Source organism: Indicator indicator, unplaced genomic scaffold, assembly GCF_027791375.1.
Source record: "Indicator indicator isolate 239-I01 unplaced genomic scaffold, UM_Iind_1.1 iindUn_scaffold_194, whole genome shotgun sequence".
Taxonomy (NCBI): domain Eukaryota; kingdom Metazoa; phylum Chordata; class Aves; order Piciformes; family Indicatoridae; genus Indicator; species Indicator indicator.
In genome coordinates this window covers 34,897-62,329 of record NW_026539273.1, presented here as the reverse complement: position 1 = coordinate 62,329, position 27,433 = coordinate 34,897, and the positions used below count along the sequence as shown (strand labels likewise).

The following is a 27,433-nucleotide window of genomic DNA, read 5'->3' as shown; positions in this document are numbered from 1 at the left end:
ATTCCAAGAAGCAACAAAATTAAGATTAAGGCTAGCACAAGATATCTAGGGTACCACTGGTTCCAAAGACCCTCTGTAGTTGTAAGAGGAGTAACAAACTCAAATGTGTCTGCTAGCGCATCCATAGTTGAGTTACCATAGCTTCTTAGCCCAATAAGACCACAACAGAATTCACCAACATTCAGTAACTTGTTCTTAACCCAAAGAAACAACTTATATGCCACATATCTCAGAATCTTGTCTATCATGCAGGAAACAGCCCATCTGTAGACAATTGCACCGATAATAGATGAAATAAAATTACTCAAAATCCAAAACAGCTTCATTTTGCTTCCTAATCTGAGCAGAAATAAATCACAAGCAATCGAGCCCCACGTTGGGCGCCAAAAATAAAAAGTGTGTCGGTGTGAGCTGAAATTCCCCCCCCACTGACAATAACCAGGCTAGCTCAGTCTGGAAGCAAATGAAAAGCTGTATTTACAAGCAAAGTCTAAAATCTACAATGAAATGCAATGAATATGTACAAATATACAAAATTCACAACACTTACAAATATATACAATCAACAGAAAAGCACAACCGATCTCCCTTTGCTTCCCCCCAAGGGGACCCTCCCAAAGGGGCCTCTCTCTCTCCCAGGAGCTTCCCCCCAGACCCTCCTGGACAGAGAAGCAGAGTTAGTTAAGCAGAAAGTTGTTAACTTAACTGCCAAGGTCAGTACGTGTTATCTTCAGCCAGAAGAGAAGAAGAAACAGCAGCCAGACAGCCCAGCAACTGCCCCCACTGCAGAACGCAGAATGTGCAGAGTGCCTACTTTGTTTTGGGTAATAGTTCTTAAACATTTCTATCTATCCAATGGAAGTGTTTAGAACAATCGTTATTTTGCTTTCTTACACCCAGTAGTGACTTATTTACATTCTTTCACTTTCTCTGTTCTGAACTTTGCAAGGAAAAATTAAAAAGACAGTTTCAAACCATCACACCAATCCAGTGAATTTGGTTGCCACTATCAGCAGAAAGCGTAAAGGAGCTACAGGAGGAGATGCAGATGCTGCAGGAGATGGTGCAGATGGAGATGAGGGTCCTTCTACTCAGGGTCCCTCTGTTAAGAAAAATCCTTCTGGTGAGGAAGAGAGGGTTAGCCTTAAAACTCTGGTAGACCTCTTGAGACCCCACATGGATGATGGAGATGTAGGATGTAGACCCTGCTAGATTAGCAACTGCTGGTAGTGCCTCTGAACTCAAGGAAATTCAACGGAGGATTAAAATAGGATTATGGGGACAGCGACCTCAGGATGATGATGATGATGATGAGGATGACATACAGTCAGCTAATGCACCCAGACAGGAAATTAGACATGTGAGGAAGGGTTACATCAGAGGAGATAATGAGCCAGTTCTGTCTTGGCTAGCCAGGTGTTTTCATATGGGAGCCGAATCATCGGTGGTAGGCGACAAGTCGGCTTCTCAGTTGGGGATGCTCTCAAAGGATACAGGCATAGACAGGTATCTATGCAAGTGCATTGGTAAAGCTTCTCTGTGGGCACGCCTCTTATTGACAGTTTCACTGAGGTACCCCAGCAGAGATGATTTACCATGGAACCCTAAGCCTTGGACCACAATAGCTGAGGGAATCAAGCTCTGAGAGAATTTGCTGTGAGAGAAATAATATATGGAGATCATAAGACTCTGAATCCTGATGAAATTCCTGTTGGAACAGGCCTTGCCAAAAAGCTCATTAAGCTTGCTCCTCCTAATTATGCTACTATTCTGGCAAGCAGGATTGTGGCAAGAAATTATGGTGGAGTGCCTCCTACTGTTGGCCATTTCACTGACCAAATGAGGCAATTGGAGGATAGTCTTGCACATACTTCTTTGGTTTCAGCCATTGAAACTTTGTCTGGAGAAATAAAGAATTGCATGAAAGAGCTGAAGGAGGAACTTAAAACCTCCATATCCAACTTGATGAAGGGGGATGATTCTGATTCCTCTTCCTCCAGATGGATACAAGTTTCAGCTGTCAGAAACAGACGTGCTCCAAGGCCATTCCAGAATAAGTCAAACCAAAACAGACAGCAGAAGCAATCACGTGGCAGTATCTGGATAAATCTGCGTGATCAGTTTGGTGAGAACATGAACAGATGGGATGGTCAACCAACTTCTGATCTTTTCAAGAGGTTACGGGAGCTGCAGAGGGGCAGATCCCGAGGTAGCAATACCAGGAGGGTAGCTGTCGCTTCCTCAGTTTCCCAGAACAACTCTGATAGCTCCAACAGTGATCCTAATTCTGATGCTGGACGTTGTGCCAGCTGTACATGTGGAGGTAATCCCCACCATTAGGGGTGCCCTGCCTTCCGCCAGGGGGAGGTAAGGGATAATGGAGATAACAGAATCTATTGGGATGTGTACATCCAGTGGCCTGGCACTTCAAAATTTCAGAAGTACAGGGCCTTGGTTGACACAGGAGCTCAGTGCACCATAATACCATCAAATTATCAAGGGGAGAATCTATAACTATTCAGGGAGTCACTGGTGGATCTCAAGAGTTGTTTAAGATAGAGGTTGATATAAGTTTAACTGGGAAGCAGTGGAAGAAACATACTATTGTAACAGGTCCTAATGCACCTTGTATTTTGGGAATTGACTTTCTGAGAGAAGGGCGTTTTAAAGACCCTAAGGGTTACAAATGGGCTTTTGGAATAGCAACTGTAGAAATTGATGGAGGAAAATTGAAGTTGTCCATTAGACCTGAGCTTTCAGATGAATCTGCAGTTGTGGGACAACATGAGATAGAGGATGTAAAGCTGCCGGTTGCTTCTCAAACTGTGCATCACAGACAATACAGAACCAACCGTGACTCTTTGGTGCCCATTCAAAACTTGATTCGTCAGTTGGAGAGTCAGAAGGTCATCAGCAAAACTCATTCACCTTTCAACAGTCCAATCTGGCCTGTGAGAAAGCAGAATGGAGAGTGGCGTCTGACAGTTGATTTCTGTGCCTTGAATGAAGTAACTCCACCCATGAGTGCAGCTGTACCAGACATGATGGAACTCCAATATGAGCTGGAATCCAAGCAGGTCAAATGGTATGCTACAATAGACATTGCTACTGCTTTCTTCTCTATTCCCATAGCAGAGGAATGCAGGCCTCAGTTTGCTTTCACCTGGAGAGGCATTCAATACACATTCAATCGTTTGCCCCAGGGGTGGTTCACAGTTCAACCATCTGCCATGCAGTGATCCATGATGCTTTGGAGAAAGGTGGAGCTCCAGAACACATTCAGTTCATCGATGACATCATCGTCTGGGGTGAGACTGCTGAAGAAGTCTTCGAGAAAGGTAACAAAATCATTGACATTCTCTTGCAAGCTGGTTTTGCTATCAAGCGAGACAAGGTGAAAGGACCTGCCAGAGAAATCCAGTTTCTGGGAGTGCGGTGGCAAGATGGTCGCCGTCACATCCCAATGGATGTGATAAACAGAGTCTCCACCATGGTAAATCCCATCAACAAGAAAGAAACTCTGCGTTTCTTAGGCATAGTGGGATTTTGGAGACTGCACATTCCTGGATACAGTCAGATTGTGAAACCTCTGTATGATGTGACTCGAAAGAGAAACAGTTTCCAATGGGGTCCTGAGCAACAAGCAGCCTTTGACCAGATCAAGCGAGAGGTAGTCCAAGCGATGGGTCTGGGACCTGTCCGCACTGGTCCAGACATTAAGAACATTCTGTACACAGCCGCGAGTGACAATGGCCCAACCTGGTGCTTATGGCAAAGAGCTCCAGGTGAGACACGAGGACGTCCTCTTGGTTTCTGGGGTCATGGCTACAGAGGCTCAGAGGCAAACTACACTCCAACAGAGAAAGAGATTTTAGCTGCTTATGAAGGAGTGAAAGCTGCTTCTGAAGTGATCGGAACTGAGTCACAACTTCTTCTAGCTCCTAGATTGCCAGTTCTGAATTGGATGTTCAAAGGCAAAGGTTCTTCACCACATCATGCAACAGATGCTACCTGGTCTAAGTGGATGGCTCTGATAACACAGAGAGCTCGAATGGGAAATCTCGAAAGGCCTGGTTTGGTGGAGGTGATCACAAACTGGCCAGAAGGCACAAGCTGTGCAAAACCTCCAGAGGAGAGAGTAACTCACGCTGAGGAAGCTGCTCCTTACAGTGATCTGTCTGATGATGAAAAGAGATATGCTTTGTTCACAGACGGTTCCTGTCGTCTTGTTGGGAACAAGCGGAGATGGAAATCTGCAATGTGGAGCCCAACGCGCAGAGTTGCAGAAGCGAGAGATGGAGAAGGAGAATCCAGTCAATTTGCAGAGGTAAAAGCTGTCCAGCTAGCTCTTAACGTAGCTGAACGTGAGAGATGGCCAAAGCTTTATCTCTACACCGACTCGTGGATGGTAGCCAATGCCTTGTGGGGTTGGCTGAAAGACTGGAAGAAGAATGCCTGGCAGAGGAAAGGAAAGCCAATCTGGGCTGCAGATCTGTGGTAAGACATTGCTGCTCGCATTGAGAGAATCCCAGTGAAAGTGAGACACATCGATGCTCACATTCCTAAGAGCAAAGCTACTGAGGAACAACAACACAACCATCAGGCAGATCTAGCTGCAAGAGTTTCCCAGGTGGACACAAACTCTGATCCTGATCCTGATCTTGACTGGAAACACCGAGGTGAGCTGTTCTTAGCTCGGTGGGCCCATGACTCGTCAGGACATCAAGGCAGAGATGCAACCTACCGATGGGCTCGTGACAGATCCATTGACATTTCCATGGATGCTATCACACAAGTCATCCATGACTGTGACATTTGTGCTGCTATTAAGCAGGCAAAGCGGATCAAGCCCTTGTGGTACGGTGACCGATGGTCCAAGTACAAGTATGGTGAAGCCTGGCAGATTGACTACATCACTCTACCTCGTTCGCGATCTGGTAAGCACTATGTGCTGACTATGGTAGAGGCGAGCACTGGATGGCTGGAAACTTATCCAGTTCCTCATGCAACTGCACGTAACACCATTCTTGGTCTGGAAAGACAAATCCTGTGGAGACACGGAACTCCAGAGAGGATTGAGTCAGACAACGGAACTCACTTCAAGAACAATCTTGTAAAAAACTGGGCCAAAGAGCACGGCATCGAGTGGATATTCCACATTCCCTACTATGCACCAGCTGCAGGGAAGATCGAACGCTACAACAGTTTGCTGAAAACCACTCTCAAAGCCATGGGGGGTGGATCTTTGAAAAACTGGGAGAAACATTTAGCACAAGCAACCTGGTTGGTGAATAGTAGAGGTTCAGTGAATCGAGCTGGACCTGCCCAATCAGATTTGTTGCGAAAGGAAGAAGGTGATAGAGTTCCTGTTATCAGAGAAAAGAATCTGTTAGGCAAAACTGTTTGGGTATTTTCTCCTTCAGAAGAGGCCAAACCTGTCCAAGGGGTGGTTTCTGCTGAAGGTCCTGGTCACACCTATTGGGTGATGCAAGAAAATGGTGAATTTCAGTGCATTCCACAAAGAAATCTAACTTTGGCTGAGAGAGGTTAAATTCAGAGTGTTGCGCAGATACAGCATCGTGCCCAAGAGGAGAGTTCATGAGATCTACGGTACACGAACCCTGAGAGCCTTGAGTGACCTGAGAGTCCCTGTTCCTTCCTTCGCTCCATCTGCGAGGAAACAAGCTGTTTGCTGTTTTTCCTGTGATTTGACTCTTTTGAATCATCTACATCTGAGATAGTCGGAATGGACTATGGTCTTTATTCACCTATTGTTGTAGATATTATTTTAGATTAGATAAATGGTAGTAGCAGCCAATGGAATTGTTTAGAAGGGGTGGACTGTGATGGTTTGAAACTGTCTTTTTAATTTTTCCTTGCAAAGTTCAGAACAGAGAAAGTGAAAGAGTGTAAATAAGTCACTATTGGGTGTAAGAAAGCAAAATAACGATTGTTCTAAACACTTCCATTGGATAGATAGAAATGTTTAAGAACTATTACCCAAAACAAAGTGGGGCACTCTGCACATTCTGCGTTCGGCAGTGGGGGCAGTTGCTGGGCTGTCTGGCTGCTGTTTCTTCTTCTCTTCTGGCTGAAGATAACACGTACTGACCTTGGCAGCTAAGTTAACAACTTTCTGATTAACAAACTCTGCTTCTCTGTCCAGGGGAGTCTGGGGGGAAGCTCCTGGGAGAGAGAGAGGCCCCTTTGGGAGGGTCCCCTTGGGGGGGAAGGAAAAGGGAGATCGGTTGTGCTTTTCTGTTGATTGTATATATTTGTAAATGTTGTGAATTTTGTATATTTGTACATATTCATTGCATTTCATCGTAGATTTTAGACTCTGCTTGTAAATACAGCTTTTCATTTGCTTCCAGACTGAGCTAGCCTGGTTATTGTCGGTGGGGGGGAATTTCAGCTCACACCGACACAATATTATAATGTAGCTTCTTACCAAAAACCTATTGAATGATGACACTTGTGCATATTCACCTGAGTTGTACCAATAGAATAGTGACATGTGTGCATATTTAGCTGAAGATGTTATATAAACTTTGTATTCGAAAAATAAAGATGAAGCTTGCTTACCAATCACATTGATTGCCGCTCGTCTTCCCTCGCGTTTCACCAGTAAATCATATTCATTTCTGCCCGTCTCCCTCGCGTTCGTCAGCATAGCACCAATTTCCTTTTTTCCATGGGTGAGTTTCAAGGAGACTGCCAGAATGGAAGTTAAAATTCAGGGCTACCACTTTCTTTCCAGGAGCCAGAATGATACATAAGATACTTTGAAGCAGAGCCCTTTCTCAGCCAAAATTGGAGCATTCAAAGTTATAAGCTAAAGGAAAGAGTCTAGCCCCAAATTCCTTTGTCCTATGGGTGTTTCAAGAAGGCTGTCAGGATGGCAGTTAGAATTCAGGTCTGCCCCCTTGCCTGCAGGAGCTGGAAGGATGCAATGGAACAAGACATAAACTCTGCTGCTGCAAACAGAATTAACTTTATTGCCTGACATAGCAACAGCAGAGACTGAGAGCCCTGGGGCTATTTAGTCTTGAAAAGAGAAGACTGAGAGGGGATCTCATCAATGTGTATAAATATCTGAGGGGTGGGTGTCAAGTGGATGGGACCAGGCTCTTTTCAGCGGTTCACAGCGATAAGACAAGAAGCAACGGGTTCAAACTTGAACATAGAAGATTTCACCTCAACATGAGAAATTTTACAGTGAGGGTGACGGAGCACTGGAACAGGCTCCCCAGGAGGGTTGTGGAGTCTCCTTCTCCAGAGACTTTCAAAACCCATCTGGATGCATTCCTGTGCAGACTACCCTAAGTGATCCTGCTTTGGCCAGGGGGTTGGACCTGATGATCTCTTGAGGTCCCTTCCACCCTCTGATATACTGTGATAATATACCCTTTCTTTATCTTGCATTTAACCAATAATGCTCAGCCAGGTATATAAACAAAGGCATGCCCCAATAAAAGGTGCTAGCATGGCAGGGGGCCTCTTCAGCCTGGCAGAGGGCTGGCTTCTACAGGATGCTTTCCTCAGGAATGTTGTTTTCTTCTTGGTGGAGTTTGATCGCTGGCTGACGAGTCACACACCATACACACAATCCAGAGGCAGAAAGGTAAAATAGGCACCCATTCTTCCCACCAGGAGCTGAGGTCCCTCGCATGTATTCACCTGTAGGGGAAGCCCATATTGGGACTTGGAATTATGATTGGCTGGGTTTTTTGTGCCCAGTGTATACAGGCACTGGACACATTGTCTAGGGAAATCTCAAATAGAGTAACCAGAAAGCGGTCAGGGGATCATTTTTGGTGCCCGTTCTGCTCTCACTCTAGACTTGCTTTCCTGGGATTCATGCTACATTCTCAGTGAAATTGGAGAGACCAGCACCTGGACCTGGCTTCTCCCTTCAACTGCCTACCTTAGGGTCCTGCTTCCTGCCCCGTGCTAGAGTGATCCTGCCTGCCATAAACCAGCGGCTGTTGGCTGGAACAGGCTAGCAGTGTGGCTTCTCTCGCACTGCTCAGACAGTGCTGCTAACCATGGGAGCTGCATCTAAAGCCACTTTAATTTTGGCAGATCCTTTTTCCTTTGGATTTGTGCCACATGATCCACAAATTGGATTACAATCTTGCAGCTCTGGAGCCTGCCACTGAAGAGAGACCCTAAGGACCATCTCCAAATTCCTACTCCGTCCTCATGAGTAAACCAGCATTCTTGGCTTTTCCTAGGGCCCTGGCTTGCCTCTGATTTCATAAGTGGGGTAAAGCTATTTTGTGGCTTAGCCTTTTCCATTTTCTCAATTCTCCAAATTGTACTAAAGTTGCCCATAAGCATCCTGGTAGAATTTGTGACTGAATAGAACCTGTACATAAAATTTAACCAGGTTTGTACAAAATTTATGGGTGGGGTTTGGGGGAAAATAAAGATAACTATATTTTTATAATTTACCTCAGTCTTCACTGCAAGGGCCTCCAGCCACACTCCTGGAGTCATGGAAGATAATGGTAGGGACCGGGAGGAAGAATTGCCCATCAGAAGTGAAGATCAGGGACATGATCACCTGAAGAACCTGAAAGTATTCAAGTCCATGGGACCTGACAGGATACACCCACGAGTACTGAAAGAACTGGCAGATGAGGTTGCTAAACCTCTCTCTATTACATTCCAAAAGTCCTGGCAGTCTGGGGAAGTCCCCACAGACTGCAAAAGGGCAAACATTACTCCCATTTTCAAAAAGGGTAAGAAGGAAGAACCAGGGAACTACAGGCCAGTCTGTCTCACCTCTGTGCCCAGTAAGATCATGGAGCAGATCCTCCTGGAGGCACTACTGAGACAGAAGAATAGTGAAGAGGTGATTGGGTACAGTCAGCATGGCTTCACCAAGGGCAAATCTTGCCTGACAAACCTGGTGGCCTTCTATGACAAGGTCACAACATTAATACATGAGAGGAGAGCAACTGATGGCATTGATCTGGACCTGAGCAAAGCCTTCGACACTGTCCCACACCACATCCTGCTCTCCAAACTGGTGACACATGGGTTTGATAGGTGGACCACCAGATGGATAAAGAACTGGCTTGATGGCAGCACCCAAAGAGTGGCTGTCAATGGCTCCATGTCCCAGTGGAGGCCAGGGACAAGCGGAAACCCTCAGGGATCAGTCCTGGGACCAGTCTTGTTCAACATCTTTGTTGGTGACATGGACAGTGGCATTGAGTGCACCTTCAGCAGGTTTGCTGATGACACCAAGCTGTGTGGTGCAGCAGACAGCTGGAGGGAGGGACCTTGACAGGCTGCAGAGCTGGGCCCATGACAACCTCATGAGGTTCAACAAGACAAAGTGCAAGGACCTGCATCTAGGTTGAGGCAATCCCAAGCACAAATACAGGCTGGGCAGTGAGTGGCTGGAAAGCAGCCCTGAGGAGAGGGACTTGGGGGTGCTAATGGACGAGAAGCTCAACATGAGCTGTCAATGTGCACTCGCAGCCCAGAAAGCTAATCAGATCCTGGGCTGCATCAAGAGAAGTGTGGCCATCAGGTCAAGGGAGGTGATTCTCCCCCTCTACTCTGCTCTGGTAAGACCCCACCTGGAGTACTGCATCCAGTTCTGGAGCCCCTATTACAAGGGGGATATGGACATGCTGGAATATGTCCAGAGAAGGGCCACAAGGATGATCAGAGGGCTGGAGCACCTCTCCTATAAGGACAGACTGAAAGAGTTGGGGCTGTTCAGTCTGGAGAAAAGGCGGCTCCAAGGTGACCTTATTGTGGACTTTCAATATCTGAAGGGGGCCTACAAGAAAGCTGGGGAGGGACTTTTTAGGATATCAGGTAGTGATAGGACTAGGGGGAAATGGAATAAATCTGGAAGTGGGGAGATTCAGACTGGACGTGAGGAAGAAGTTCTTCACCATGAGAGTGGTGAGAGCCTGGAATGGGAGATTGTAGCCAGGAGGGGGTTTGTCTCTTCTTCCAGGCAACCAGCAGCAGAACAGGAGGACGCAGTCTCAAGATGTGCCAGGGGAGGTTTAGGCTCGAGGTGAGGAGAAAGTTCTTCATGGAGAGAGTTGTTAGATGTTGCAATGTGCTGCCTAATGAGGCGGTGGAGTCACCATCCCTGGAGGTGTTCAAGAGGGGATTGGACGTGGCACTTGGTGACATGGTTTAGCAGTCTTGGGTGACAGGTTGGACTTTGATGATCCTTGAGGTGTTTTCCAACCTTATTGATTCTGTGATTCTGTGATAACGTGCTTTGAACTCTTCAGGCAAAGGCCTAGGAAATACCAAGTGTTATCAAGCCAGAGTATGGATGGCTCATTATGTGCCCATCTCTGCCAGAATCACTCTCAAATGGCAAGAGCTGATTTCAGCTGCCATGTCTGTGGGGACTGTTTTTCCCACCTTTCCACACTACTGCTATCGCACCCCCATTTCAGGGTGCTGTTATAGATGGAGTAACCTCTGATAACAGGGTCCCATTTGATGTGATGAATATAGCACAAACCCCAATGCTGCATAACAAGATTCCCGAAGTGCAGAGGGCACAGAATCTCAGAAGTCCTCTCAGTAGTCCTTTACCACAGCATTGTAGAAACCCCAGCATTACCAAGTCTTAGAGTCCCACTTACAGAAGAAGCCCCAGACGAAACAGCTAACAGAAGTAGAAGTCCCTAACAATATCTAACCAAATCTCTACTGCCCAAAGTACCTGATTTTTATATAATTTCTTATTTCTCGCTTGACCAATGAAATCCAGACCCATGTATAAACTAAAGCACGCCCTAATGAAAAGTGCCAGTATGTCTGGCTCATGCAGGATGTTGTTCTTGGCTTACATACAAAAACAAGTTTGCAACTTGGTGTTGGCCAGCTAGAAAGCAGTTCACAATTCCATGCACACTGCATGCATCCCAGCAGGGCAGTGGCTGCAACATAATACCACAAAGAAAAATTTTGTTCCTAAAGCTGTAACTGTCGTTCAAGGAGTATTCTTTATTTAACAGGATTGGTTACTTGTTTTATTACCATCCAATGGGTACTTGGCATGAAATATGACAACCCAAAGACAGGCCCCTTCTGGAGGTCGCTGAAGATTGCCTCTTCTCTTGCAGGTGTGATGGTTTGAAACTGTTTTTTTAATTTTTCTTCTCAAAGTTCAAGCAGAGAAATCTAAAGACTGCAAATAAGTCACTACTGGGTATAAGAAAGCAAAATAATGATTGTTCCAAACACTTCATTGGATAGATAGAAATGTTTAAGAACCACTACTCAAAACAAAGTGTGGCAGTCTGCAGTCAGAGTGGAGAGTTCACTTGCTTGCTGGGCTGTCTGGCTGCTTCTTCTCTTCTGGATGGATATAACACACTGACCTTGGCGAGCTAAGTTAACAGCCTTTTTGCTTTTAACTAACTGCTTTCTGCCAGGGGGTCTGGGGGGGAGGTCCCTTGGTAGGTCCCCTCAGGGGAAGCAAAGGGAGCTTGGTTGTGCTTTTCTGTTGATTGCATATATATTTGTAAATGTTGCGAATGCTGTATATTTGTACATATTCATTGCATTTCATCATAAATTGTAGATCTGCTTATTAATACAGCTCTCATTCACTTCCTGACTGAGCTAGCCTGGTTATTGTCGGTGTGGGGGGAATTTCAGCTCACATTGACACAGCAGGATTTCCATAAACTTGCTGGTTCAGTCTCAATTCCTGCAATGATCACCCCTGTTCAAGTAGTCCTGTGCTGAAGAGCATTTATCCATTGATGATCTTCTCACTGATATATCCAGGCATGGTGTAGATCAAAAGAACCAGGAAGATGGTCAGAAGAGCAACAATGAACAGCACAATAATGTATTTCTTATACCGTTTCCAGATAAAGAACACAAAAGTCTTCATGGGATTCACAATCCAGTTGAATGAGGTGTTTGGCCGGCTGGAAGAAGAAGGGAAAAATAGCTAAGCACAGGCTCAATCCACAGAGCAGCATATTGGTCCCATTTCTTTGGTGCCCTGCCACCCTCGTGGCTCACCAGCTCTTTCTGCTGCTCTGAGACACAATCACCCTAAGAATTGCAATAACTACAGTGCCTGTGCAAGTACCAGAGACAGTGGGACCTGAGCTCAGGACAGCACTGCAGAGCTGCTGTGCAGCCGTGTGGCTCATGGTGCATTCACAGGGTTAAACCAGAGCTGCCCTGTTTTTATAAGCAATGCTATGGCACAGCTGCCCTGAATGCCTCACTGGGAGAAGCCTTGGCACAGATGCTAGAGCCAGGGTCCCACTCAAGCTCTGGGAGGCCCTGGAAGCCCATCCTTCAGACCCCACTGTTCAGAGTATCAGTGATTGTTATTAGCTTCCTGACAAGCAGATTCTCCCTTGTCCCCATGCAAACAGCTGCTGAAAACACAGCACTGCCCAAGCATGTCAAAGGTGATAACACAGATACTCACTTTGGCTTTTCCAGGGGTTCGGGCTCTTTTCGGCCCAAACCAACAGGACTTTTCTCAGCCTCCTCCACAGTCAACAGCTGGAACTCTGCTTCCACCTTACCCTGAAGGGGAAACATGTCTGTGTGTTGCTTTGCACACCAGTTTGCTAACCATACCTGCTGCCAGGACTGAGTAGTTTTCTTCCAGTCCCACTTGCAAGATGATCACAGCAATTCACTTTTCTTATAGACATTACCTACAGACTCTCATTTCACAACCAGCAGAAACGATGGCCTGGCCAGAAACTGTTTTGCAGATAATGCATTTTCCAGATATTTGGATTTGTCTGCAGCCTCCCACATTGGCACTGAGCAGAACTTACCGTTGGGGATAAACAGTCCACTAACACGGCCTTCAGCACTGAATTTGCCCTGCAACAGTTGGTATTTGCCTGTCTGGGGTGGGCAAAGACTCTAGGACAAGTTTTTGTTGTTGTTCTGTCTGGTTGATGGGGAGCCATGAACATTTTCCTTTGCTTCTGTGCTGGAGCACACCCATCCTGGATAGACCTGAGAAGAACCCAGCCCCAGGTGGACAAAAGAAACTTAATCTGGGGGAGAGCTTGGCCCCTCCTCTGCTGGGAGAAGGTGGTCCCCTGACTTAAAGGTGGTCTATTCCACTCCCCCTTCCTGTCCAGCAAGCCTATAAAAAGGGCGGACATCTTGCTGCTCGCTCTCTCTCCTGCCTCGTCCACTCGAGAAGATCTCCTGCTGCTGTTGCTGTCACTGTCTCCTGCACCGGACCATGCAGCTGGGGCCCTTTCTCTCTCCTAACTGAATCCACCGACATCCAGGGGAACACAAGGCCATCCAGGCTTGGTTTTGTATTTTTTTTTCCCCGCTTACCCTCATCCCTCACCTCTGTGAATCCCCCTGCTATATATATATAAAATTATTTTTTCCTTTCCCTTTTGTAAAAAAAAAAGAAAAAAAATTTACTTCTCCTACTTCCAAACCAACTTCAGACTATTTCTTTCACGAATTTATTATTTTTTTCTTTCCCCTACCCTTTTTTTTTCCTTTCTTCTCTCTCTCCACCCTGCCGAGAGAAAAGGGAGATGGGCAGGGGGAGGAATTTCAATCTATTATCATTTGAGCTCCTAAACTCAGAGCTCAAACTACCACAGCTTCCCTCTCAGAGCCCTGCTCTCTGGCAAGCTCAGAGAAAAACAGGAAGCTGGACACCAACTGCATGCCACTGCAGCTGGCACTTCTGGGCAGATGAAGCGTGGGGCTTGCAGCAAATGAGACAAGTCTCTAGGACCTTGCACAAAGTCCTGGGCAGAAGCGTCACTGCTGCAGTACAGGTTGCCGTGATAGGGCAGAGACAAAACACCTGTGCCAGAACCCTGCCTTACCGTCAGGAGGTACTTGTTGCCACTAGGGTCTGTGAACTCCAAGTCCTCTGGTTTAACTGATCTGCTCTTCCTCTTTTTCTTCTCTTTCTGCTTGTCCTCCCTCTCTTCTCTCTCCTCATCTTCTTGATCTTTGAGTTTGATGAACGGCCACCAGCCCCTCATGCGCTTGTTTCGGAAGATGGAGAAGCGAGGTGTAGCATTCTGCTTGGCCATCCTGATGGTGCAAAGCTCTGAGCTTTTGGCTGCCCGCACCATGTCATGCAGCTTCAGCTCGATGGAGCCTGTAGGCACAGTGAAGAAAGCCTGAGGTGAGCCCCACACACCATTTGGTTTTCTATCTCAGCCATGCTTCCACACCACAAGTAGATCCCAGATACTGCAATGATCTAGTAGAATCCTGCACATTTACAGAAGGAGAATTTGAAGCTCAGCATAAGAAAGGAGCAGCCCAAGAGTCAGAGAGTAAGAAGCAGAAGCCACAGGTCTTGTCTCATCTCTGATGTGGCCAGTTTGGTTTGCTTGTTGTACACTCCTTTACTATGTCCCACCCTAGTCTCCTCACACGTCCAATACTGTAACACTCCAGCAAGGTGAGAGACAGGTCACCCCACTTCCAGCAGCTCACACCATACCTAGAAAGTCATTAGCTGAAATCCTGTCATAATCCCAGACCTGGAGGACCAAAACAGCTGGTTCCCGAAACTCTGATTCCTCCACGGAGAAAACAGAGTCCTTCTTCTTGTAGGCGATCTCCTTCTCGGTCGGGAGATAGTTGAAGCGGAAGATGAACCTCCAGTTGAAATTTCCCTCCCCGGTCAAGGAGTTAAAGTGAACATCAGTCTCCTGCTTGTCATGGTCAAGACCCTTTATCCAGCTGCAGGAGAAACTCAATTATCTCCTATACCCCATCAGCCAGCCCCAAAGGCAGAGCAGAAAAGCTGAATCCCATGGGATACAGGAAAGGAAGATTCCAAGAGCAAAACAGGACCAACACCTGAACAACATCTTTGGAGATACTGAGTCTGACTAGAATGCGGGGGCACTTTTTGCTGGGGCAGGGAGGAGCAGAGGTAGAGGAGGCAGTGAGGCTGTGGGGCAGGACAGAAAGGCTGTGGCCTCCCTCTGGCTCCCATCAGACCTTTTCACATAGATGTCACTGGAAGGCTCTCCTGTTATTGGGTTGACATCATCAAGAATCACATCATCTGTGTTCCAGATAATCACACGCAGTTCATAGCTGTGGGAAGGACACAGGGGTGAGACACCTGCCAGGCACAGTGAGGAGCAGTGACCCTTCATGGAGGCTCACCAGCCCCAGACCTGCTCCCACGGGTGCTACCTGACAGGCAGTCGTGGCTTGATATTGACAGGTGGCGGTGCAGGGACGTCAGTTGGGAACATGTCAATCCACATGTGCAAGGAACCCTGACGAAAGAAGGCAGCAGAGAAACTTCAAAGGACAGACCAGTCTTCAGCTCTTCAAGGAACAAAGAAAGCTCTCACCTGAAAGCCACTGTTTGGCTCTCCCTCCACCCCCTAAACTCCAGAGTGACATGTGATAGGGAAAATTTAAACCCTTCAAAAATTGTTTCTTTCCCTCCCCGCTCTGCTGCCAAGAAAAACCATTTCAGCTGAACTGAGTCTGTTTCAAACAGGGCTCTTGCAGGGGACCAAAGCAGCAGCGGTAGGGGACAAAGCAGAGAAAGAGTCAGGATAGGCAAGGACACTATTGCCAACTGTTGTGCTCAGAAGGCAGAGCAGGTTCCTTGCCACCCACACAGCATTCTCATCAGAGCGGTGCTATGTGGCCTGATGAGACAGGAAGGACTCTGGGCCACCAGCATTGTGACCACTACATCAATGGAAAGAAGCACCTTGAGTGTTGAGAAGCACCATGAGGTCAAAGACAAGATGAGAGACAAGGACACACAGAGTCCTCACTTATCAGCAGGGACAGCCATTAACAGACACAGCTCCTATCACCGATCCAGGAAGGGGCAACACATGGGATTTATGCCATGATGAGGAGACAAAAGGACAACAGTGGACCCGCCAAAAGGACTGGGAACAAGCAGCCCTGAAGGTCCTTCCCTAGAGCAATGTCTAGGCTGGGCAATGAAACACATCTCACCTGCACAAGACCAGGGTTCTCTGGGTTGTACAGGGACCGGGTCTCTACATGCTCTGGTGCCAGTTTGTACCCATAACCTGGCATCTCTTCCCAGTGCTGCAGGACGTACAAAGCCTTATGTTCATCATCCACTGACCAGTTTTCATATGCCACTTGTCTCCTGTTCCTCACAGAAGCCTCTGCAGCAGGACACAGACAGGTAGAAGATGAAGGCATCTGGCCAGCAAGAGCCACATCAGGACTTCAGGCACAGGCACAAGGAAGGGAAGCACCTCAACAGAAAAACAGGGAGAAGCAGAAGAACAAGAATGAAAGGAATTAGTGCAATATGCTGCATCAGTGAGGAACACTGTAGGCAGGAAGACAAACAAGCTAAGATAAATAAGAGGAAAAAGGAAAAAATAATTTAGTATGGCCCTGGGAAAATGATCCAGGGCACACTGTGCAAGATGTGACCCTCTGGAGCAGTTTAAATCCCCCCATCTCTGTGGTAGTGCTGACAGCTCCACGGATGAGAGCTCCAGGAAAGCACCACTTGTCACTTGGCAGAGAAATGCAGCTGCACCCTCCATTAATTGACTCAGTTGGAACAGTGAGGCCAAATGGCAGTTCTAGACCAAATCCTGCTGGTGGCAAGAAAAGCAGGGACCAAGAGGTGACTCACCTCTGGGCTTATGGAAAGCACCTGTCCTTTAGAGATCACTTTGAGATCAAAACCATCTCAAGCAGTCCCCAAACACAGCAGAGGTTCATGGGGTATTAACTGCAGCCACATCTGAATCAGAGCTGGCTCTCAGGGGACCACAAGGAGTGCAACTCCTTTCTCCTTTCTCAGCTACTCAGTGACCTGAGAAAAGGGATTTTGGAGAGTCCTTGTTCTGTCCTGAGGAGGATTTCTTTTTCCTTCATGACATAAGCCATAGAGGCTAGCAGAAAGCTAAGGAACAGGAGCACTGAAACAAACAGAAGGTAAAGTTGACTGTTCGCACAGGGGTCCCCTCTCTGGGCAGGCTGGGATCACCCTTCCTACAGGCTACATAGCACTGCTTTGCAGGACCCAGCCATATCTGCTCCATCCTCTCTTTCAGGCTGGATTCAGTTGCACAGGTGTTGGCCACTCGAGGGAACGTGCATAGCAGGGACAGGCTGTGCTCAGGGTAGTTCTCCATCACTGCTGGCAGAGGGCATGAAAGGTTGCCATGTTCTTGGACATCCATGGACTTGGCTCAGGGCTTATAACATCAGTGAGGAAGAAAGAAAAACAGCAAAGGAGAAGCAGAAGTTGCCCACAAGGAGGAAATCAATAGTAGTGAGGAATCACTCCAGGCACTCAAAGGCACCAGAAGCAGAGAGCATCCCTGAAGGACAAAGCCAGCTAAAGAAAAAAAGATGCAAGTGTACCAGAATACTGCTGGTGGTGGCCACAAGCAGATGGAGGTACAGCTCTGTGCTAGTGTCAGCCACCAGAAAAAGCTGTGCCTTCCCTGGCTGCACATGCAAGCAGGTTTGCTTTGCTCCACCACTACCTTGGAAGATGCTGTGGGACTCAATGGCCTGTATCACATCTTCCCCCAGTGTAACACCATTATCCACTAAAACCAGGCCACTGAACACCAAGGATGTTCCCCATGGTGGCCCAGAAAGCTGGGCCATGCAGAACACAAAGTGGGGGCAGCCAGTCTGGACACTAAAGGGAAGAAAGTCTGGCAGATTCCCAGACTTCTCTCCACCACTGCTGAGCAAAGTCAGCTGTTTAAGGGATCAGTCAATGTTATCAAAGGCCTCTGTACCTTCAGGAAAAGCCTCTGGAGGGACCTTGAATATTTTATTGTCCACTTTGACCTCCTCCCATCTGTATTCTGCTGCAGGGAGAGAGTTTTTCTTGCATAAACTATCCAAGATCTGTGTGGGCTTGAAAGCATCTCGCCACATGTTGTAGCCATTTCTGCATGGAAAGGAGAATATTGAGAACATCCTCAGCTTGGACATGACAGGCTTTTTTCCTTTCCTGCCTTCCCTACAGCACAGCCTGTGTCACCAGATTTTCACCAAGAAAACCACAGGCATGCAAAAGCTTAATGAATGAAAAATTTAATGAGTTATCACCTCCCCACAACAAGACAACCTTGTACCCTACAGAACCGTTGCCTTCAGAGCAGCAACAGGAGCGATTCCAGCTGCAGCTCATGAGACAGAGGATACAGCAGTGCTGTGGAGTCAAGCGCATGTCCACAGCCAATTCTCCAATAGTGGAGGTAGGAGAAAAGAAGTTTACGGAAAACTGGCCAAAGACACCAAAGGATCTGTACTGAACAAGGCCAGAAGAAAAGAGATGTCATGAGTCTTACTGCTGACAGAATTAGCCACTGCCAGAAAAACTGAAAGCAGTCAAAATCACATCAATATTGTGAAAAATTTCTTCGTTATGTCCAACCTAAATCTACCCTGCTCCAGTTTCAAACCACTGCCCCTCATCCTGCCACTCCAAATAGTCCTTCCTCAACCTTCCTGTAGGTCCCCTTCAGATATTGAAATGCAACACTAAGGTCTCCCCAGAGCCTTCTTTTCTCCAGGCTGAACAGCCTGTCCCCACAGGAGAAGTGCTCCAGCCCTCTGATCATCTTCATGGCCCTGCTCTGGACGTGCTCCAGCAGGTCCACATTTCTCTTGTGTTGACTGTCCCAGAACTGGGCATAGTGCTCCAGGTGAGGTTTCACCAGAGCAGAGGAGCAGAATCACCTCTCTTGACCTGCTGGCCACACTTCTCTGCAGGGCTGCTCTCAGTCTCATCATCCCCCAGCCTGTATTGATATCAAATTGATACTGAGAGTTGCCCTGACCTGGGTGCAGGACTTGCACTTTGAACCTCAGGAGATTCTCCTCAGCCTGCCTCTCCAGCCTGCCCAGGTCTCTCTGGATGGCTCCCATCCCAGTACTGTGTATGCAAGCTCTGTCCTGCAAAACTGTTACCCACTTAAACGGTCAGCAAGAAGAAGGTCTGACAGCCCTAAGGCATCACACCGTTACCTACATGTCATACTGAGAAGACACTCCACAGTTGGCCCTGTGCTTGCTGTAGAATCGATTCTCCAAGTCAATCTTGGTCTCCCCAATCAGATCATCAGATCCAACCAAATCATGGTCAAATATTGCCACAGTGAGTTCTGATTCCATGGGAAAGGACACTGTCAGCTCCACAACTCTAGAAATAGATAGGGGGAGTGCAATTAACAAAGAATGGCAACAAAGCACATACTCTGCTTCGATTACCCTACACATTTAAGAAATGTATTTAACAATCTAAAGACCTCTGATAAAGTTTGATTCTCTGTAAGTTCAGTGAGTGCAGTTTTCCATGTTCAGACAAAGGAGTTACTTTTCCAGTAGCCCTTGGCTAGAGGTCCTGGAGCTGGGGAGAAAGCTATCTGATGTTGCTGCTTAGCTTGTTCCTTTGGCTGTTAAATCAAGGCCTTGGGAATGCTCCCCTCCTAACCCAAAACACTTTTGGTCGCTCCTGTGTTAGCTGGAGGCAAAAAACATGCTCAGGACCTTTGTGTTACAGCAAGAGATTCTCCAGCAGAAAGGAACAGAAGACCACACATACTGGGCCATAGCCTGAGCCCCAGATTTGCACTATTCCTATTAAACCTGATAGAGTAAAACTTCCTGCATACTCTCCAAACACAGGATTAAGCTGCTTTGGGATGTATCGTTCTTTTGTGTCCTTCTGCTCCTTCCCCACAGTCACCACCACATAGGGGTCTGCCTTGCCATTGGGATCTGCTGGCGACAGGTTCATAGCCTGGAATACACAAGAGGTGCTGCCATGTATCAGCTGCAGAGAGCAACCTGCCCAAGAACACTGCACAGGTCTGAGACTGCTCAAGCTCACTGGTTAGGTCCCTCCAGCAGCTGTCCTGGCAGTGACACAGGTTACTTGCTCCCATGCAAATCCACACTCAACAAGCCACTGATGCACACAGCTGTCAGCCACCTGCTTGCTTAGCATCCCAAGCACATGAGAAGAGCTGAGAAACACCCATCTGGATTTTTAGCACCTCCTGAAGCTATAAAGCATTGAAGGCTGCCCATGGACAAGACGTAGTTGACTTCCACTGAGCTGGCAGAGACGTCAAGCCATCATCAAGCTTTTTGGAAGTGTCACTGCTCAGATTTACTGAACAGAGAATGGCAGAAGGTCCAAAGGGAGCAACAGACCTCCAGGTACTACTGCCACCACCACCAGAGGCTTACCTTAACAATGTAAACTCTTACAAGAACCTTGATGGGTCTGTTCCTTGGAATGCCCTGGGAGACCTTAGGCTCCATGCCAGCTTCCTCAGTGGGGTAGACATAGAAGGAGCCCTGCAGAGAAGACATTGAGAGTAGCCACTAGATACAAAAGAGAATATTTCAGACAGGATTCCAGCCACCAAGACCAGCCAACTACAAAAATCAGAGCCATTGCCCCATGCAGATCACAGACAACCTTGTGCCCACAAGGACAGTCCTTTCGAAAAGCACTGTGTCCCAGCCAGTCCATATTTGCAACTTAGGCTGCAGGCTGTCAGATCAATGCCAGAAGAGCTGAATATCCCCAGGCACTTTGGACTACCAAAGGTATGGTGCACCAAAGGATTTTGAGGTACCTTCTTGAATCAGTTTCTGCAGTTGATATTTGAGAGGCTTCAAGAGCTCCTGGGTGAGAGAAGCCATTTTTAAACAAGTTCTGCTAATTTTAAAGCCAGTGAAGCTATGTAATTCTTCTTTACATACTGAACTTTCCCAGAGGCCTCAACCAGAATAAGAGTCCTTTATCCTTTGTGCTTTCTTCTTGCAAGAGCTGAAAAAATCTAAACCAGCGGCACTTACCAACTAACAAAGGAACACAGCTCACAATTTCCTCAACAGGCACCACCAGTACTATGGCCATTCTGCGCACACATGAACTCTCCAAAGCACTGCTGATGTCAGCATGCTGCATTTTATGGTTTGGAGCTGGTACTTTAGCCCAGATCCTAATTGCAAAATAAGAGCAAGAATTTTCCAGAGACTTTAAGTAAAAGGTAAATAAAGTTGGGGATTGGACACAGAATAATAATAACTGATAACTTCCCATGTGTTTGCAGGATAGCTTATACTTGCTTGCACAGACATTCTCTCTGTCCATTTTGCTGCTTCTTTCTGCAGCTATTGCTTGCATGGCTTGCTGCCTTATCTCCCTTTTGACCTTCTGCTGGCTCAACTGACCGTCATTGTTTCTGTGAAGGTACCAGGGAAAGAATGGGGGAGAAGGCTGCTAGCAGTCCATCTGGGCTGCCCAAGTGAGTGTAAATCTGTACAAGAGGATCCTTGTATTGTTGATAAGTTGTAAATATAAGTGAATATATTTTGTATGTGTCTTATCACCTTATATAATTTCATATTTAGTTCACTTTTTGTAAATATAGCTTCATTTTGCTTCCAAATCTTTCTGAGCTGGTCTGGTGACTTATTCTGGACATAATTCTCCATTCTGGGGGTGAATCTCTGGTTGGGGGGGGGGCGCAAATCATAACCCCACAACACTCTGAAATACAGGTTGTCCTAAAGATTTTTGTCCACACGCTGTGCAAATATTCACATTACACAGTACCTTGTACTTTCCCACAAAATGTTCGTCCTCATTTCCATCTTCATCCTCATTTGCTTTGCCACGATGAAGGGGGAAAATACACAGCCAGTCTTCAAAATTACCAAACTCATTTTCCAGCTCAGAGTTGTAGATCTGAAAATAAAGTAATTTTTGGCCTTTCCTGCCACCTGAAAGGGGAGGAGAGGCAGGAAGCCCATCATTTCCCTGGCTCAACCAGTTTACCCGGTCCTGCTTTACCCTTGTGTATTACATGGACTAAGGGCCAGGCTTGAAAGAGGCCAGATTTATCACCCTGAAAATCACCTGAAGGGTGGCAATGAGCTTCCTTTTGGGTTGAGCAGGTTCAGCTTCAATTACTACCTCATCTTCTGCTTCCATGTCAATAGAGGATTCGTTTAAATTCACTCCATCTAGAAATGGCAATAGAAGATTAGGGAATGCTCTGATCTCTCACATGATCTCAAATGTCTGTCCATGAACTGACCCCAAGTAACAGACTCCCAGTAACAGCTTTCACTTTCACCCAAGGCCTGGCATGTGTCAGGGTAACAGGAGCTATCACAGGTGCCCTTATGGCATCTCAGGCTTCTAAATAAGGTATGGCACACAAAAAACAGCACAGAGTTGCCTACCTGCCATGGCTACTGTTTAAGAAAAAAGTGGGCAGCAACCAAATGGAGGAAGGTGGCTGGACCAGTCCACCAGTGTTGTCGGGGAAGGCACAGATGAGAGCTAACCCTCTTCTTTGGATGGATGCTTATTCAATGGACTGCTATTTTGCATTGATGTCTGACTGAAGCAGGCAGCTATTCTTGGAGAGAGCATAGCTTGACCTTTTTCTGGGGCACCAGCAACCCAAGGAAAGAGAGGGTGCATCCTTGCCCCATTTCCCAAAGACTCTATCTAGATCTTGAGTGCTAGTGGCATGCAGGTACCCTCCAGCCCTCTCCTTGAATAGGATTTACATAATTTCTAGATTTACTGTCTTACCTCCCCAGGGTATTGCTAGGAGAGTCACTGCTTACACCTCTGCAAACACAAGCCTGTGGCTGTAATGCTGTTCTCAAATCATCCCTTTATTCTCACTGGTCTTCTGCTACCTCCTGGTGAACCCTCTACCCAAGGTGAGTATCCCACAAGCAGATTCCCTCTCACCATCCTCTCTCTGCACCCCACCTTTGTTTCCTGCTCTCACCCTGACAATTCCATGATCCTTGCAGCTGATTTTCCTGCAGGTTTTTGCTCACTCAGGAAGGCTCTTGCTTCACCGCAATCTGCAAAGCTTTTCTGAGCAAAGTTTGTCATTTTTCAACTTGAAATAGCCTTTGTCAACCTTGATAATGTCTCCAGTCCCTGTGCTCCTTTTGGTATTGTTTTTGCTCAATGTTGCAAAGCTGTTTCCTGCTCAGACCCCACTCCCACAAGCATACCACCCTCTGGGATGGTGCAAGTCCCACAGAAGAGCTGGATATTGCTAGAGGACTCACCTGGATCATTCAGGTCATCATTCTCAGTATCTTCATCATCACTATGTGTCTGAAACACACACAAAGAGTCACCCTATACCCCTGACAGCAAAGGCTTCTCATCAAAGCATAGGACATTCTCAAAGCTTTCCTGCCAGCAGAGCCAGCAACACCTAGCTTGAGATCATTTAGAAAACAGAAAACCTCCAGTTGGAAGAGACCTCAAAGCTCATCCAGTCCAACCTTCAACCCAATTTAGGGTCAATCCTAAACCATGTTCCTAAGCACCAGGTCCACACTATCCAGGGATGGTGACTCCACCACTGCCCTGGGCAGCCTGTTCCAATGTTTGAGAACCCTCTCTGTGGAGAAGTATTTCCTGAGATCCAGCCTGAACCTCCCCCGGGCAGCTTGGAACCATTTCCTCTGCTCCTGTCCCTTGCCACCAAGGAGCAGAGGCTGCCCCCTGCTCACCCCAACCTCCCTTCAGGGAGCTGTAGAGGGCAATGAGGTCTCCCTCAGCCTCCTCTTCTCCAGCCTGAACACCCCCAGCTCCCTCAGCTCCTCCTTGTGGTTCAGGTGCTCCAGGCCCTTCTCCAGTCTTGCTGCCCTTCTCTGGACAGGCTCCAGCATTAACATAATTGCAGAAGGGTATCCAACAAATGCCTTAATGACTTTTTGTTCTTCCCAGATCATCGTAATGGGGTTTTTGACTGGGATTTAAGGGAAACAGGACAAGGAAGGATTTTGCTGCAGACCTGCTCCCATAGCATATCTTGGGAAGAGAGCAAGGACAGAGAGCAAGCAGCATGAAAGCCTCTGTGTTGCAGCTAAAATTAGCAAGGTCACATTTTTATGAGTGTCTCAACAAAAGCCCAGCTGTGTTCTCAAAATCAATTGGGCAGCCAGCCTATTGCCTGCTCAGTCCACCTGACAGATGCTTGACCTATCTATCTCAAGTGTGTGTGACACACGCAAAGGCCCACATCTTCCTGCAGATCCATGACAGAAGGGCTCCTATAACAGTGTTGTTGAAAGCATCTTCCTCAAGGCAGTGCAGCCACCTTTCCCCTCTACTGGCGGCTGTCACAAAAGATTACCTGATTATACAGCTCTTTCAGGGACTCGTAGTACTTGGACCACCAATCCAGTTCTTCTAGATCTGGTTTTTCCCCTTTGTAGTCATCCTCCTTCTTCACAAGTCTATCAATAGGAATTTTCTTCAAAGGAGCCTTAAAATAACAGAGAAAAGGGACCAGAAGGAGGAAATAATCACCCAAGACACACACACCCTTCTTCGGTGCCCTGTGAGCCTCTGGCAGAGGCTAAGCTTTCAGGCAGAGCACAGAAGGTGCAAAGGGACCTGCAGCCCCAGGTTGCACTTTGCTACAGAAATAGCAGTTTTCAAGGCAGAAGGCAATGCAGCTCTCCTCCCAGTGCCCCCAGAGCCCAGACAGGTAGCACTGCCAACAAGCCAGTAGGAGAGAGGAACGTTTGGGTCCAAAGCACAAAACAGGTAGGTGAAATCTAACTCTGATTTTCAGAACTTTCTTTTTTTGTTGGTAAAGTGGCTTTTGAAACTTCAAAATGTTCTGGGCCAGGCACATCACTCACCTTCACAAGACTCAGGGGCTGAGTGCTGGGACATGGATCACCAGCTGCCAAGCCAATGTTTACCACAGTCTGAGAGGGAAGATGCTGGGACGAGACTTTCTGAGCTGAGGAGAAAGAGCTTCATGTTTTCATGCATTTATTTCTGCCCCTGCTTCCTAGTTTTTGGGCATTTGTTATTCTACAGGAACACTCTCCCTGTTACTCCATTACAGTGTGATTGCTTTTAAAGTTTTAGCTAGCAGACCCTACAAAAATAGTATTGGAAAACCAAGTACAGTGTTGAGACAGAGTGCTGAGACCAGGCACCATCATCATTATACTTATTGCTGACTCCCAGAAATTCAAATTTATGAGACACATCCTCCTACTCAGAAATGACCACATAATCAATTTTTTGCTCCTTCTCCTTTGTGCCGTATTTATTTACAGGTTTCCAGATCACGATCTCTGGCTATTGTTATTATAGAGCTATTTGGTGAACCCATTATCCAAGGAGCAGACCTTGACCTAACAATATGAGAGAAGCTTAAATCTTTCAGTCCTTCATTCTAGCAGACCAGCTCCCTAAAGCTTGATGGAGGTCTCACTGGGGACACCTCTCCTGTCTGGCTATGCAGAGGGTTGAAAAAGGTGTACATAATAGTTGTTTCCAGGCTAAATATCTCTGATTCTAGACACAAATTTTCCACAGGGCTATGTTACTGCGCAGTACGTAGCTCCACCTAAACATACTGATGGACTAAGACATCTTCATGAGTCATTCTCCCTCCTCTGCTTTCTACAAATGTAAAGCACACAGTACCTGGGACAGACACCCCAAGGAAATGCCATATAGATGAACAGTCCTGCTGGTGTGGTGGACAGACAAATATTATGGCTAGCCTTGGAGAAAAGTCTGGGAATTGCCCTCTGCCATCCCCAAAGAGGGATGCCAGCCCTTAGACAGCATTTCGTCACTTGGCTGCTGCTGCTTCTCAAACACCAGTCTGGACCTAATGCTACAAGACCAGGATCACAACCTGCCTCCAACCCTAACCCACCCCACACCGTGCTTTTGCCTGGCTTCTTATAGCTCTCAGGAGAAGACTTTGGTAACTGGCTAGGAGGGAGCAGAAGACCCAAAGATCTCTGCCACTGGCAGAACCTGCCTGCTGCCTCCATCGAAACCTCACCAAACAGCTCACCTTTAGGCACATCTTCCGGTTCCTCCTCCAGCTCTCTGTGAGAGAATTTCATCACATCGGACACAACATGCGTACCCACCAGCACAGTGCGCCCAAATGCTCGCTTTTCCACCACAAAGATGCTGAGGGGAGGGTGCAGGTAGACCTGCTCTGGGAGCTCCTGCAAAAGAACCATGCATGGGGTTCACAGAAGCAAGGGCTATACTCAAGGCAGCCTTGCAGTGACAGGCAATGGCTGAAACTGCTCTTTGTGGGCAATTTTACAAAGTTTTTGACCTGTAGCTGAAGCATGTGGCCACAGGAGAGCAAAACCAGTGCACGGGTGCAGGATGGCACAGCATGGCCCCCACTTCTCACTCACCACATCCATGTATTTGACCAGCTCTGTGAAGTTGGGGTTCTCTTTGTACATCACAATCACCTCTGACTCCACCTTCTTGCCAGCACACTCAATGATCACCTGGGGCTGATCCACCTCAAACAAGTTTACTCGCTTCAGGTGCCGCAGGCCCCAGAACAGGATCTGAAGCACAACAAAAAGGCCCCAGGCTGCTAAGGACATGGAAGGCACAGCACAGCCATGCAGCCTGCAGATCTGCCTGGTGCTGCCACCTGCCTCACCCCACAGGACACAGAACCCAAAAGAGGCACAAGGCCACTCTCCCAACCCAGCCACCCTACAGTTCTAGTTTCTAAAGTGCTGAGGTGGTTTCCCCTCATGTCAAGCACCTCAATTTCTGGCATCTGCTTAGGCCTCAAATGCCCATTTGAGTTCCAAACTTGACTCCCTCCCCAAGCCCTGCCCTTTGCACAGTCCAGTTCTGCCATCCACTGTGGGCAGCACAGCTCAGGGCCAGCTCAGCAGCAGACAGCGCACCTCTACGCGGAACTCCTTCAGCAGTGGGCGAATGCCCTCAGGGATGATGAGCCGTCCAGCACGGGGGTCTCCCAGGTAATTGGGCTCCTTGGGCTCCACATCCTCAGGCACTGATGGCTGAACAGGTGGAGCCAGGGCAAAGCAAGTGACAAAAGCCATTTCTACTCCATGCCATGCCCACCCTCCCTTCCCTCTTGATCTGTGCTGACAGGCTCTGTCCCTGCAGCCTCCCTTCAGTTGAAACCCAGATCAGGCTTTTAACAAAGAACCCTCTGGTGGGCCCGTTGCAGCCAGGTCCTCACCTGCACAGCTCTCCTCAAGTTTACTGGCAACCACAGTGCAGCTTTCTACAAGCCCCTTACCTCCAAATAGCCACTGTAATCCAGCTCAATCAGCTCAAAAGCAGCAATGAGCTCTCCTGCTGCTTTGGTGCCTTTGTAGATATCAAAGAACTGCAGGGTAGGTTTGGTGTATGGCTCATCAACCAGCTTCACCTGTGGGATGGCAAAGGCCTGGCCCAGGAACTCGGGGGAGCCCTGAGGGAAAAGAGGGAATGGGTCAAAGAATCACTATGTTATCTCACCAACTCAAAGGTCAACCTGGGAGAGCACAAGACTGCTCTTCCACCTCCACCGTCCTCTGATTTGATTTCCTCTGCTCTATCCAGAACTAGGAG

The 27,433-nt window shown here is 47.4% G+C and overlaps 1 protein-coding gene across 1 annotated transcript in view; it reads right to left on the bottom strand.

Moving 5' to 3' along the window:
- Positions 1-11,755: 11,755 nt before the first annotated feature.
- The window catches only part of LOC128980455 (fer-1-like protein 4), a 36,911-nt gene continuing 21,233 nt past the window's right edge, over positions 11,756-27,433 (bottom strand). The window contains exons 25-44 of the mRNA XM_054398928.1: positions 27,120-27,293; positions 26,758-26,874; positions 26,242-26,403; positions 25,881-26,040; positions 24,697-24,800; positions 24,183-24,314; positions 23,104-23,152; positions 21,920-22,026; positions 21,617-21,748; positions 20,236-20,346; positions 19,656-19,783; positions 19,013-19,183; positions 17,772-17,926; positions 15,982-16,160; positions 15,190-15,275; positions 14,989-15,087; positions 14,483-14,724; positions 13,851-14,131; positions 12,455-12,555; positions 11,756-11,936 (exon numbers count right to left, since the gene is read on the bottom strand). Of these exons, the coding sequence (XP_054254903.1) occupies positions 11,756-11,936; positions 12,455-12,555; positions 13,851-14,131; positions 14,483-14,724; positions 14,989-15,087; positions 15,190-15,275; positions 15,982-16,160; positions 17,772-17,926; positions 19,013-19,183; positions 19,656-19,783; positions 20,236-20,346; positions 21,617-21,748; positions 21,920-22,026; positions 23,104-23,152; positions 24,183-24,314; positions 24,697-24,800; positions 25,881-26,040; positions 26,242-26,403; positions 26,758-26,874; positions 27,120-27,293 (2,871 nt within the window). The remainder of the gene's footprint in view (positions 11,937-12,454; positions 12,556-13,850; positions 14,132-14,482; positions 14,725-14,988; positions 15,088-15,189; positions 15,276-15,981; positions 16,161-17,771; positions 17,927-19,012; positions 19,184-19,655; positions 19,784-20,235; positions 20,347-21,616; positions 21,749-21,919; positions 22,027-23,103; positions 23,153-24,182; positions 24,315-24,696; positions 24,801-25,880; positions 26,041-26,241; positions 26,404-26,757; positions 26,875-27,119; positions 27,294-27,433) is intronic.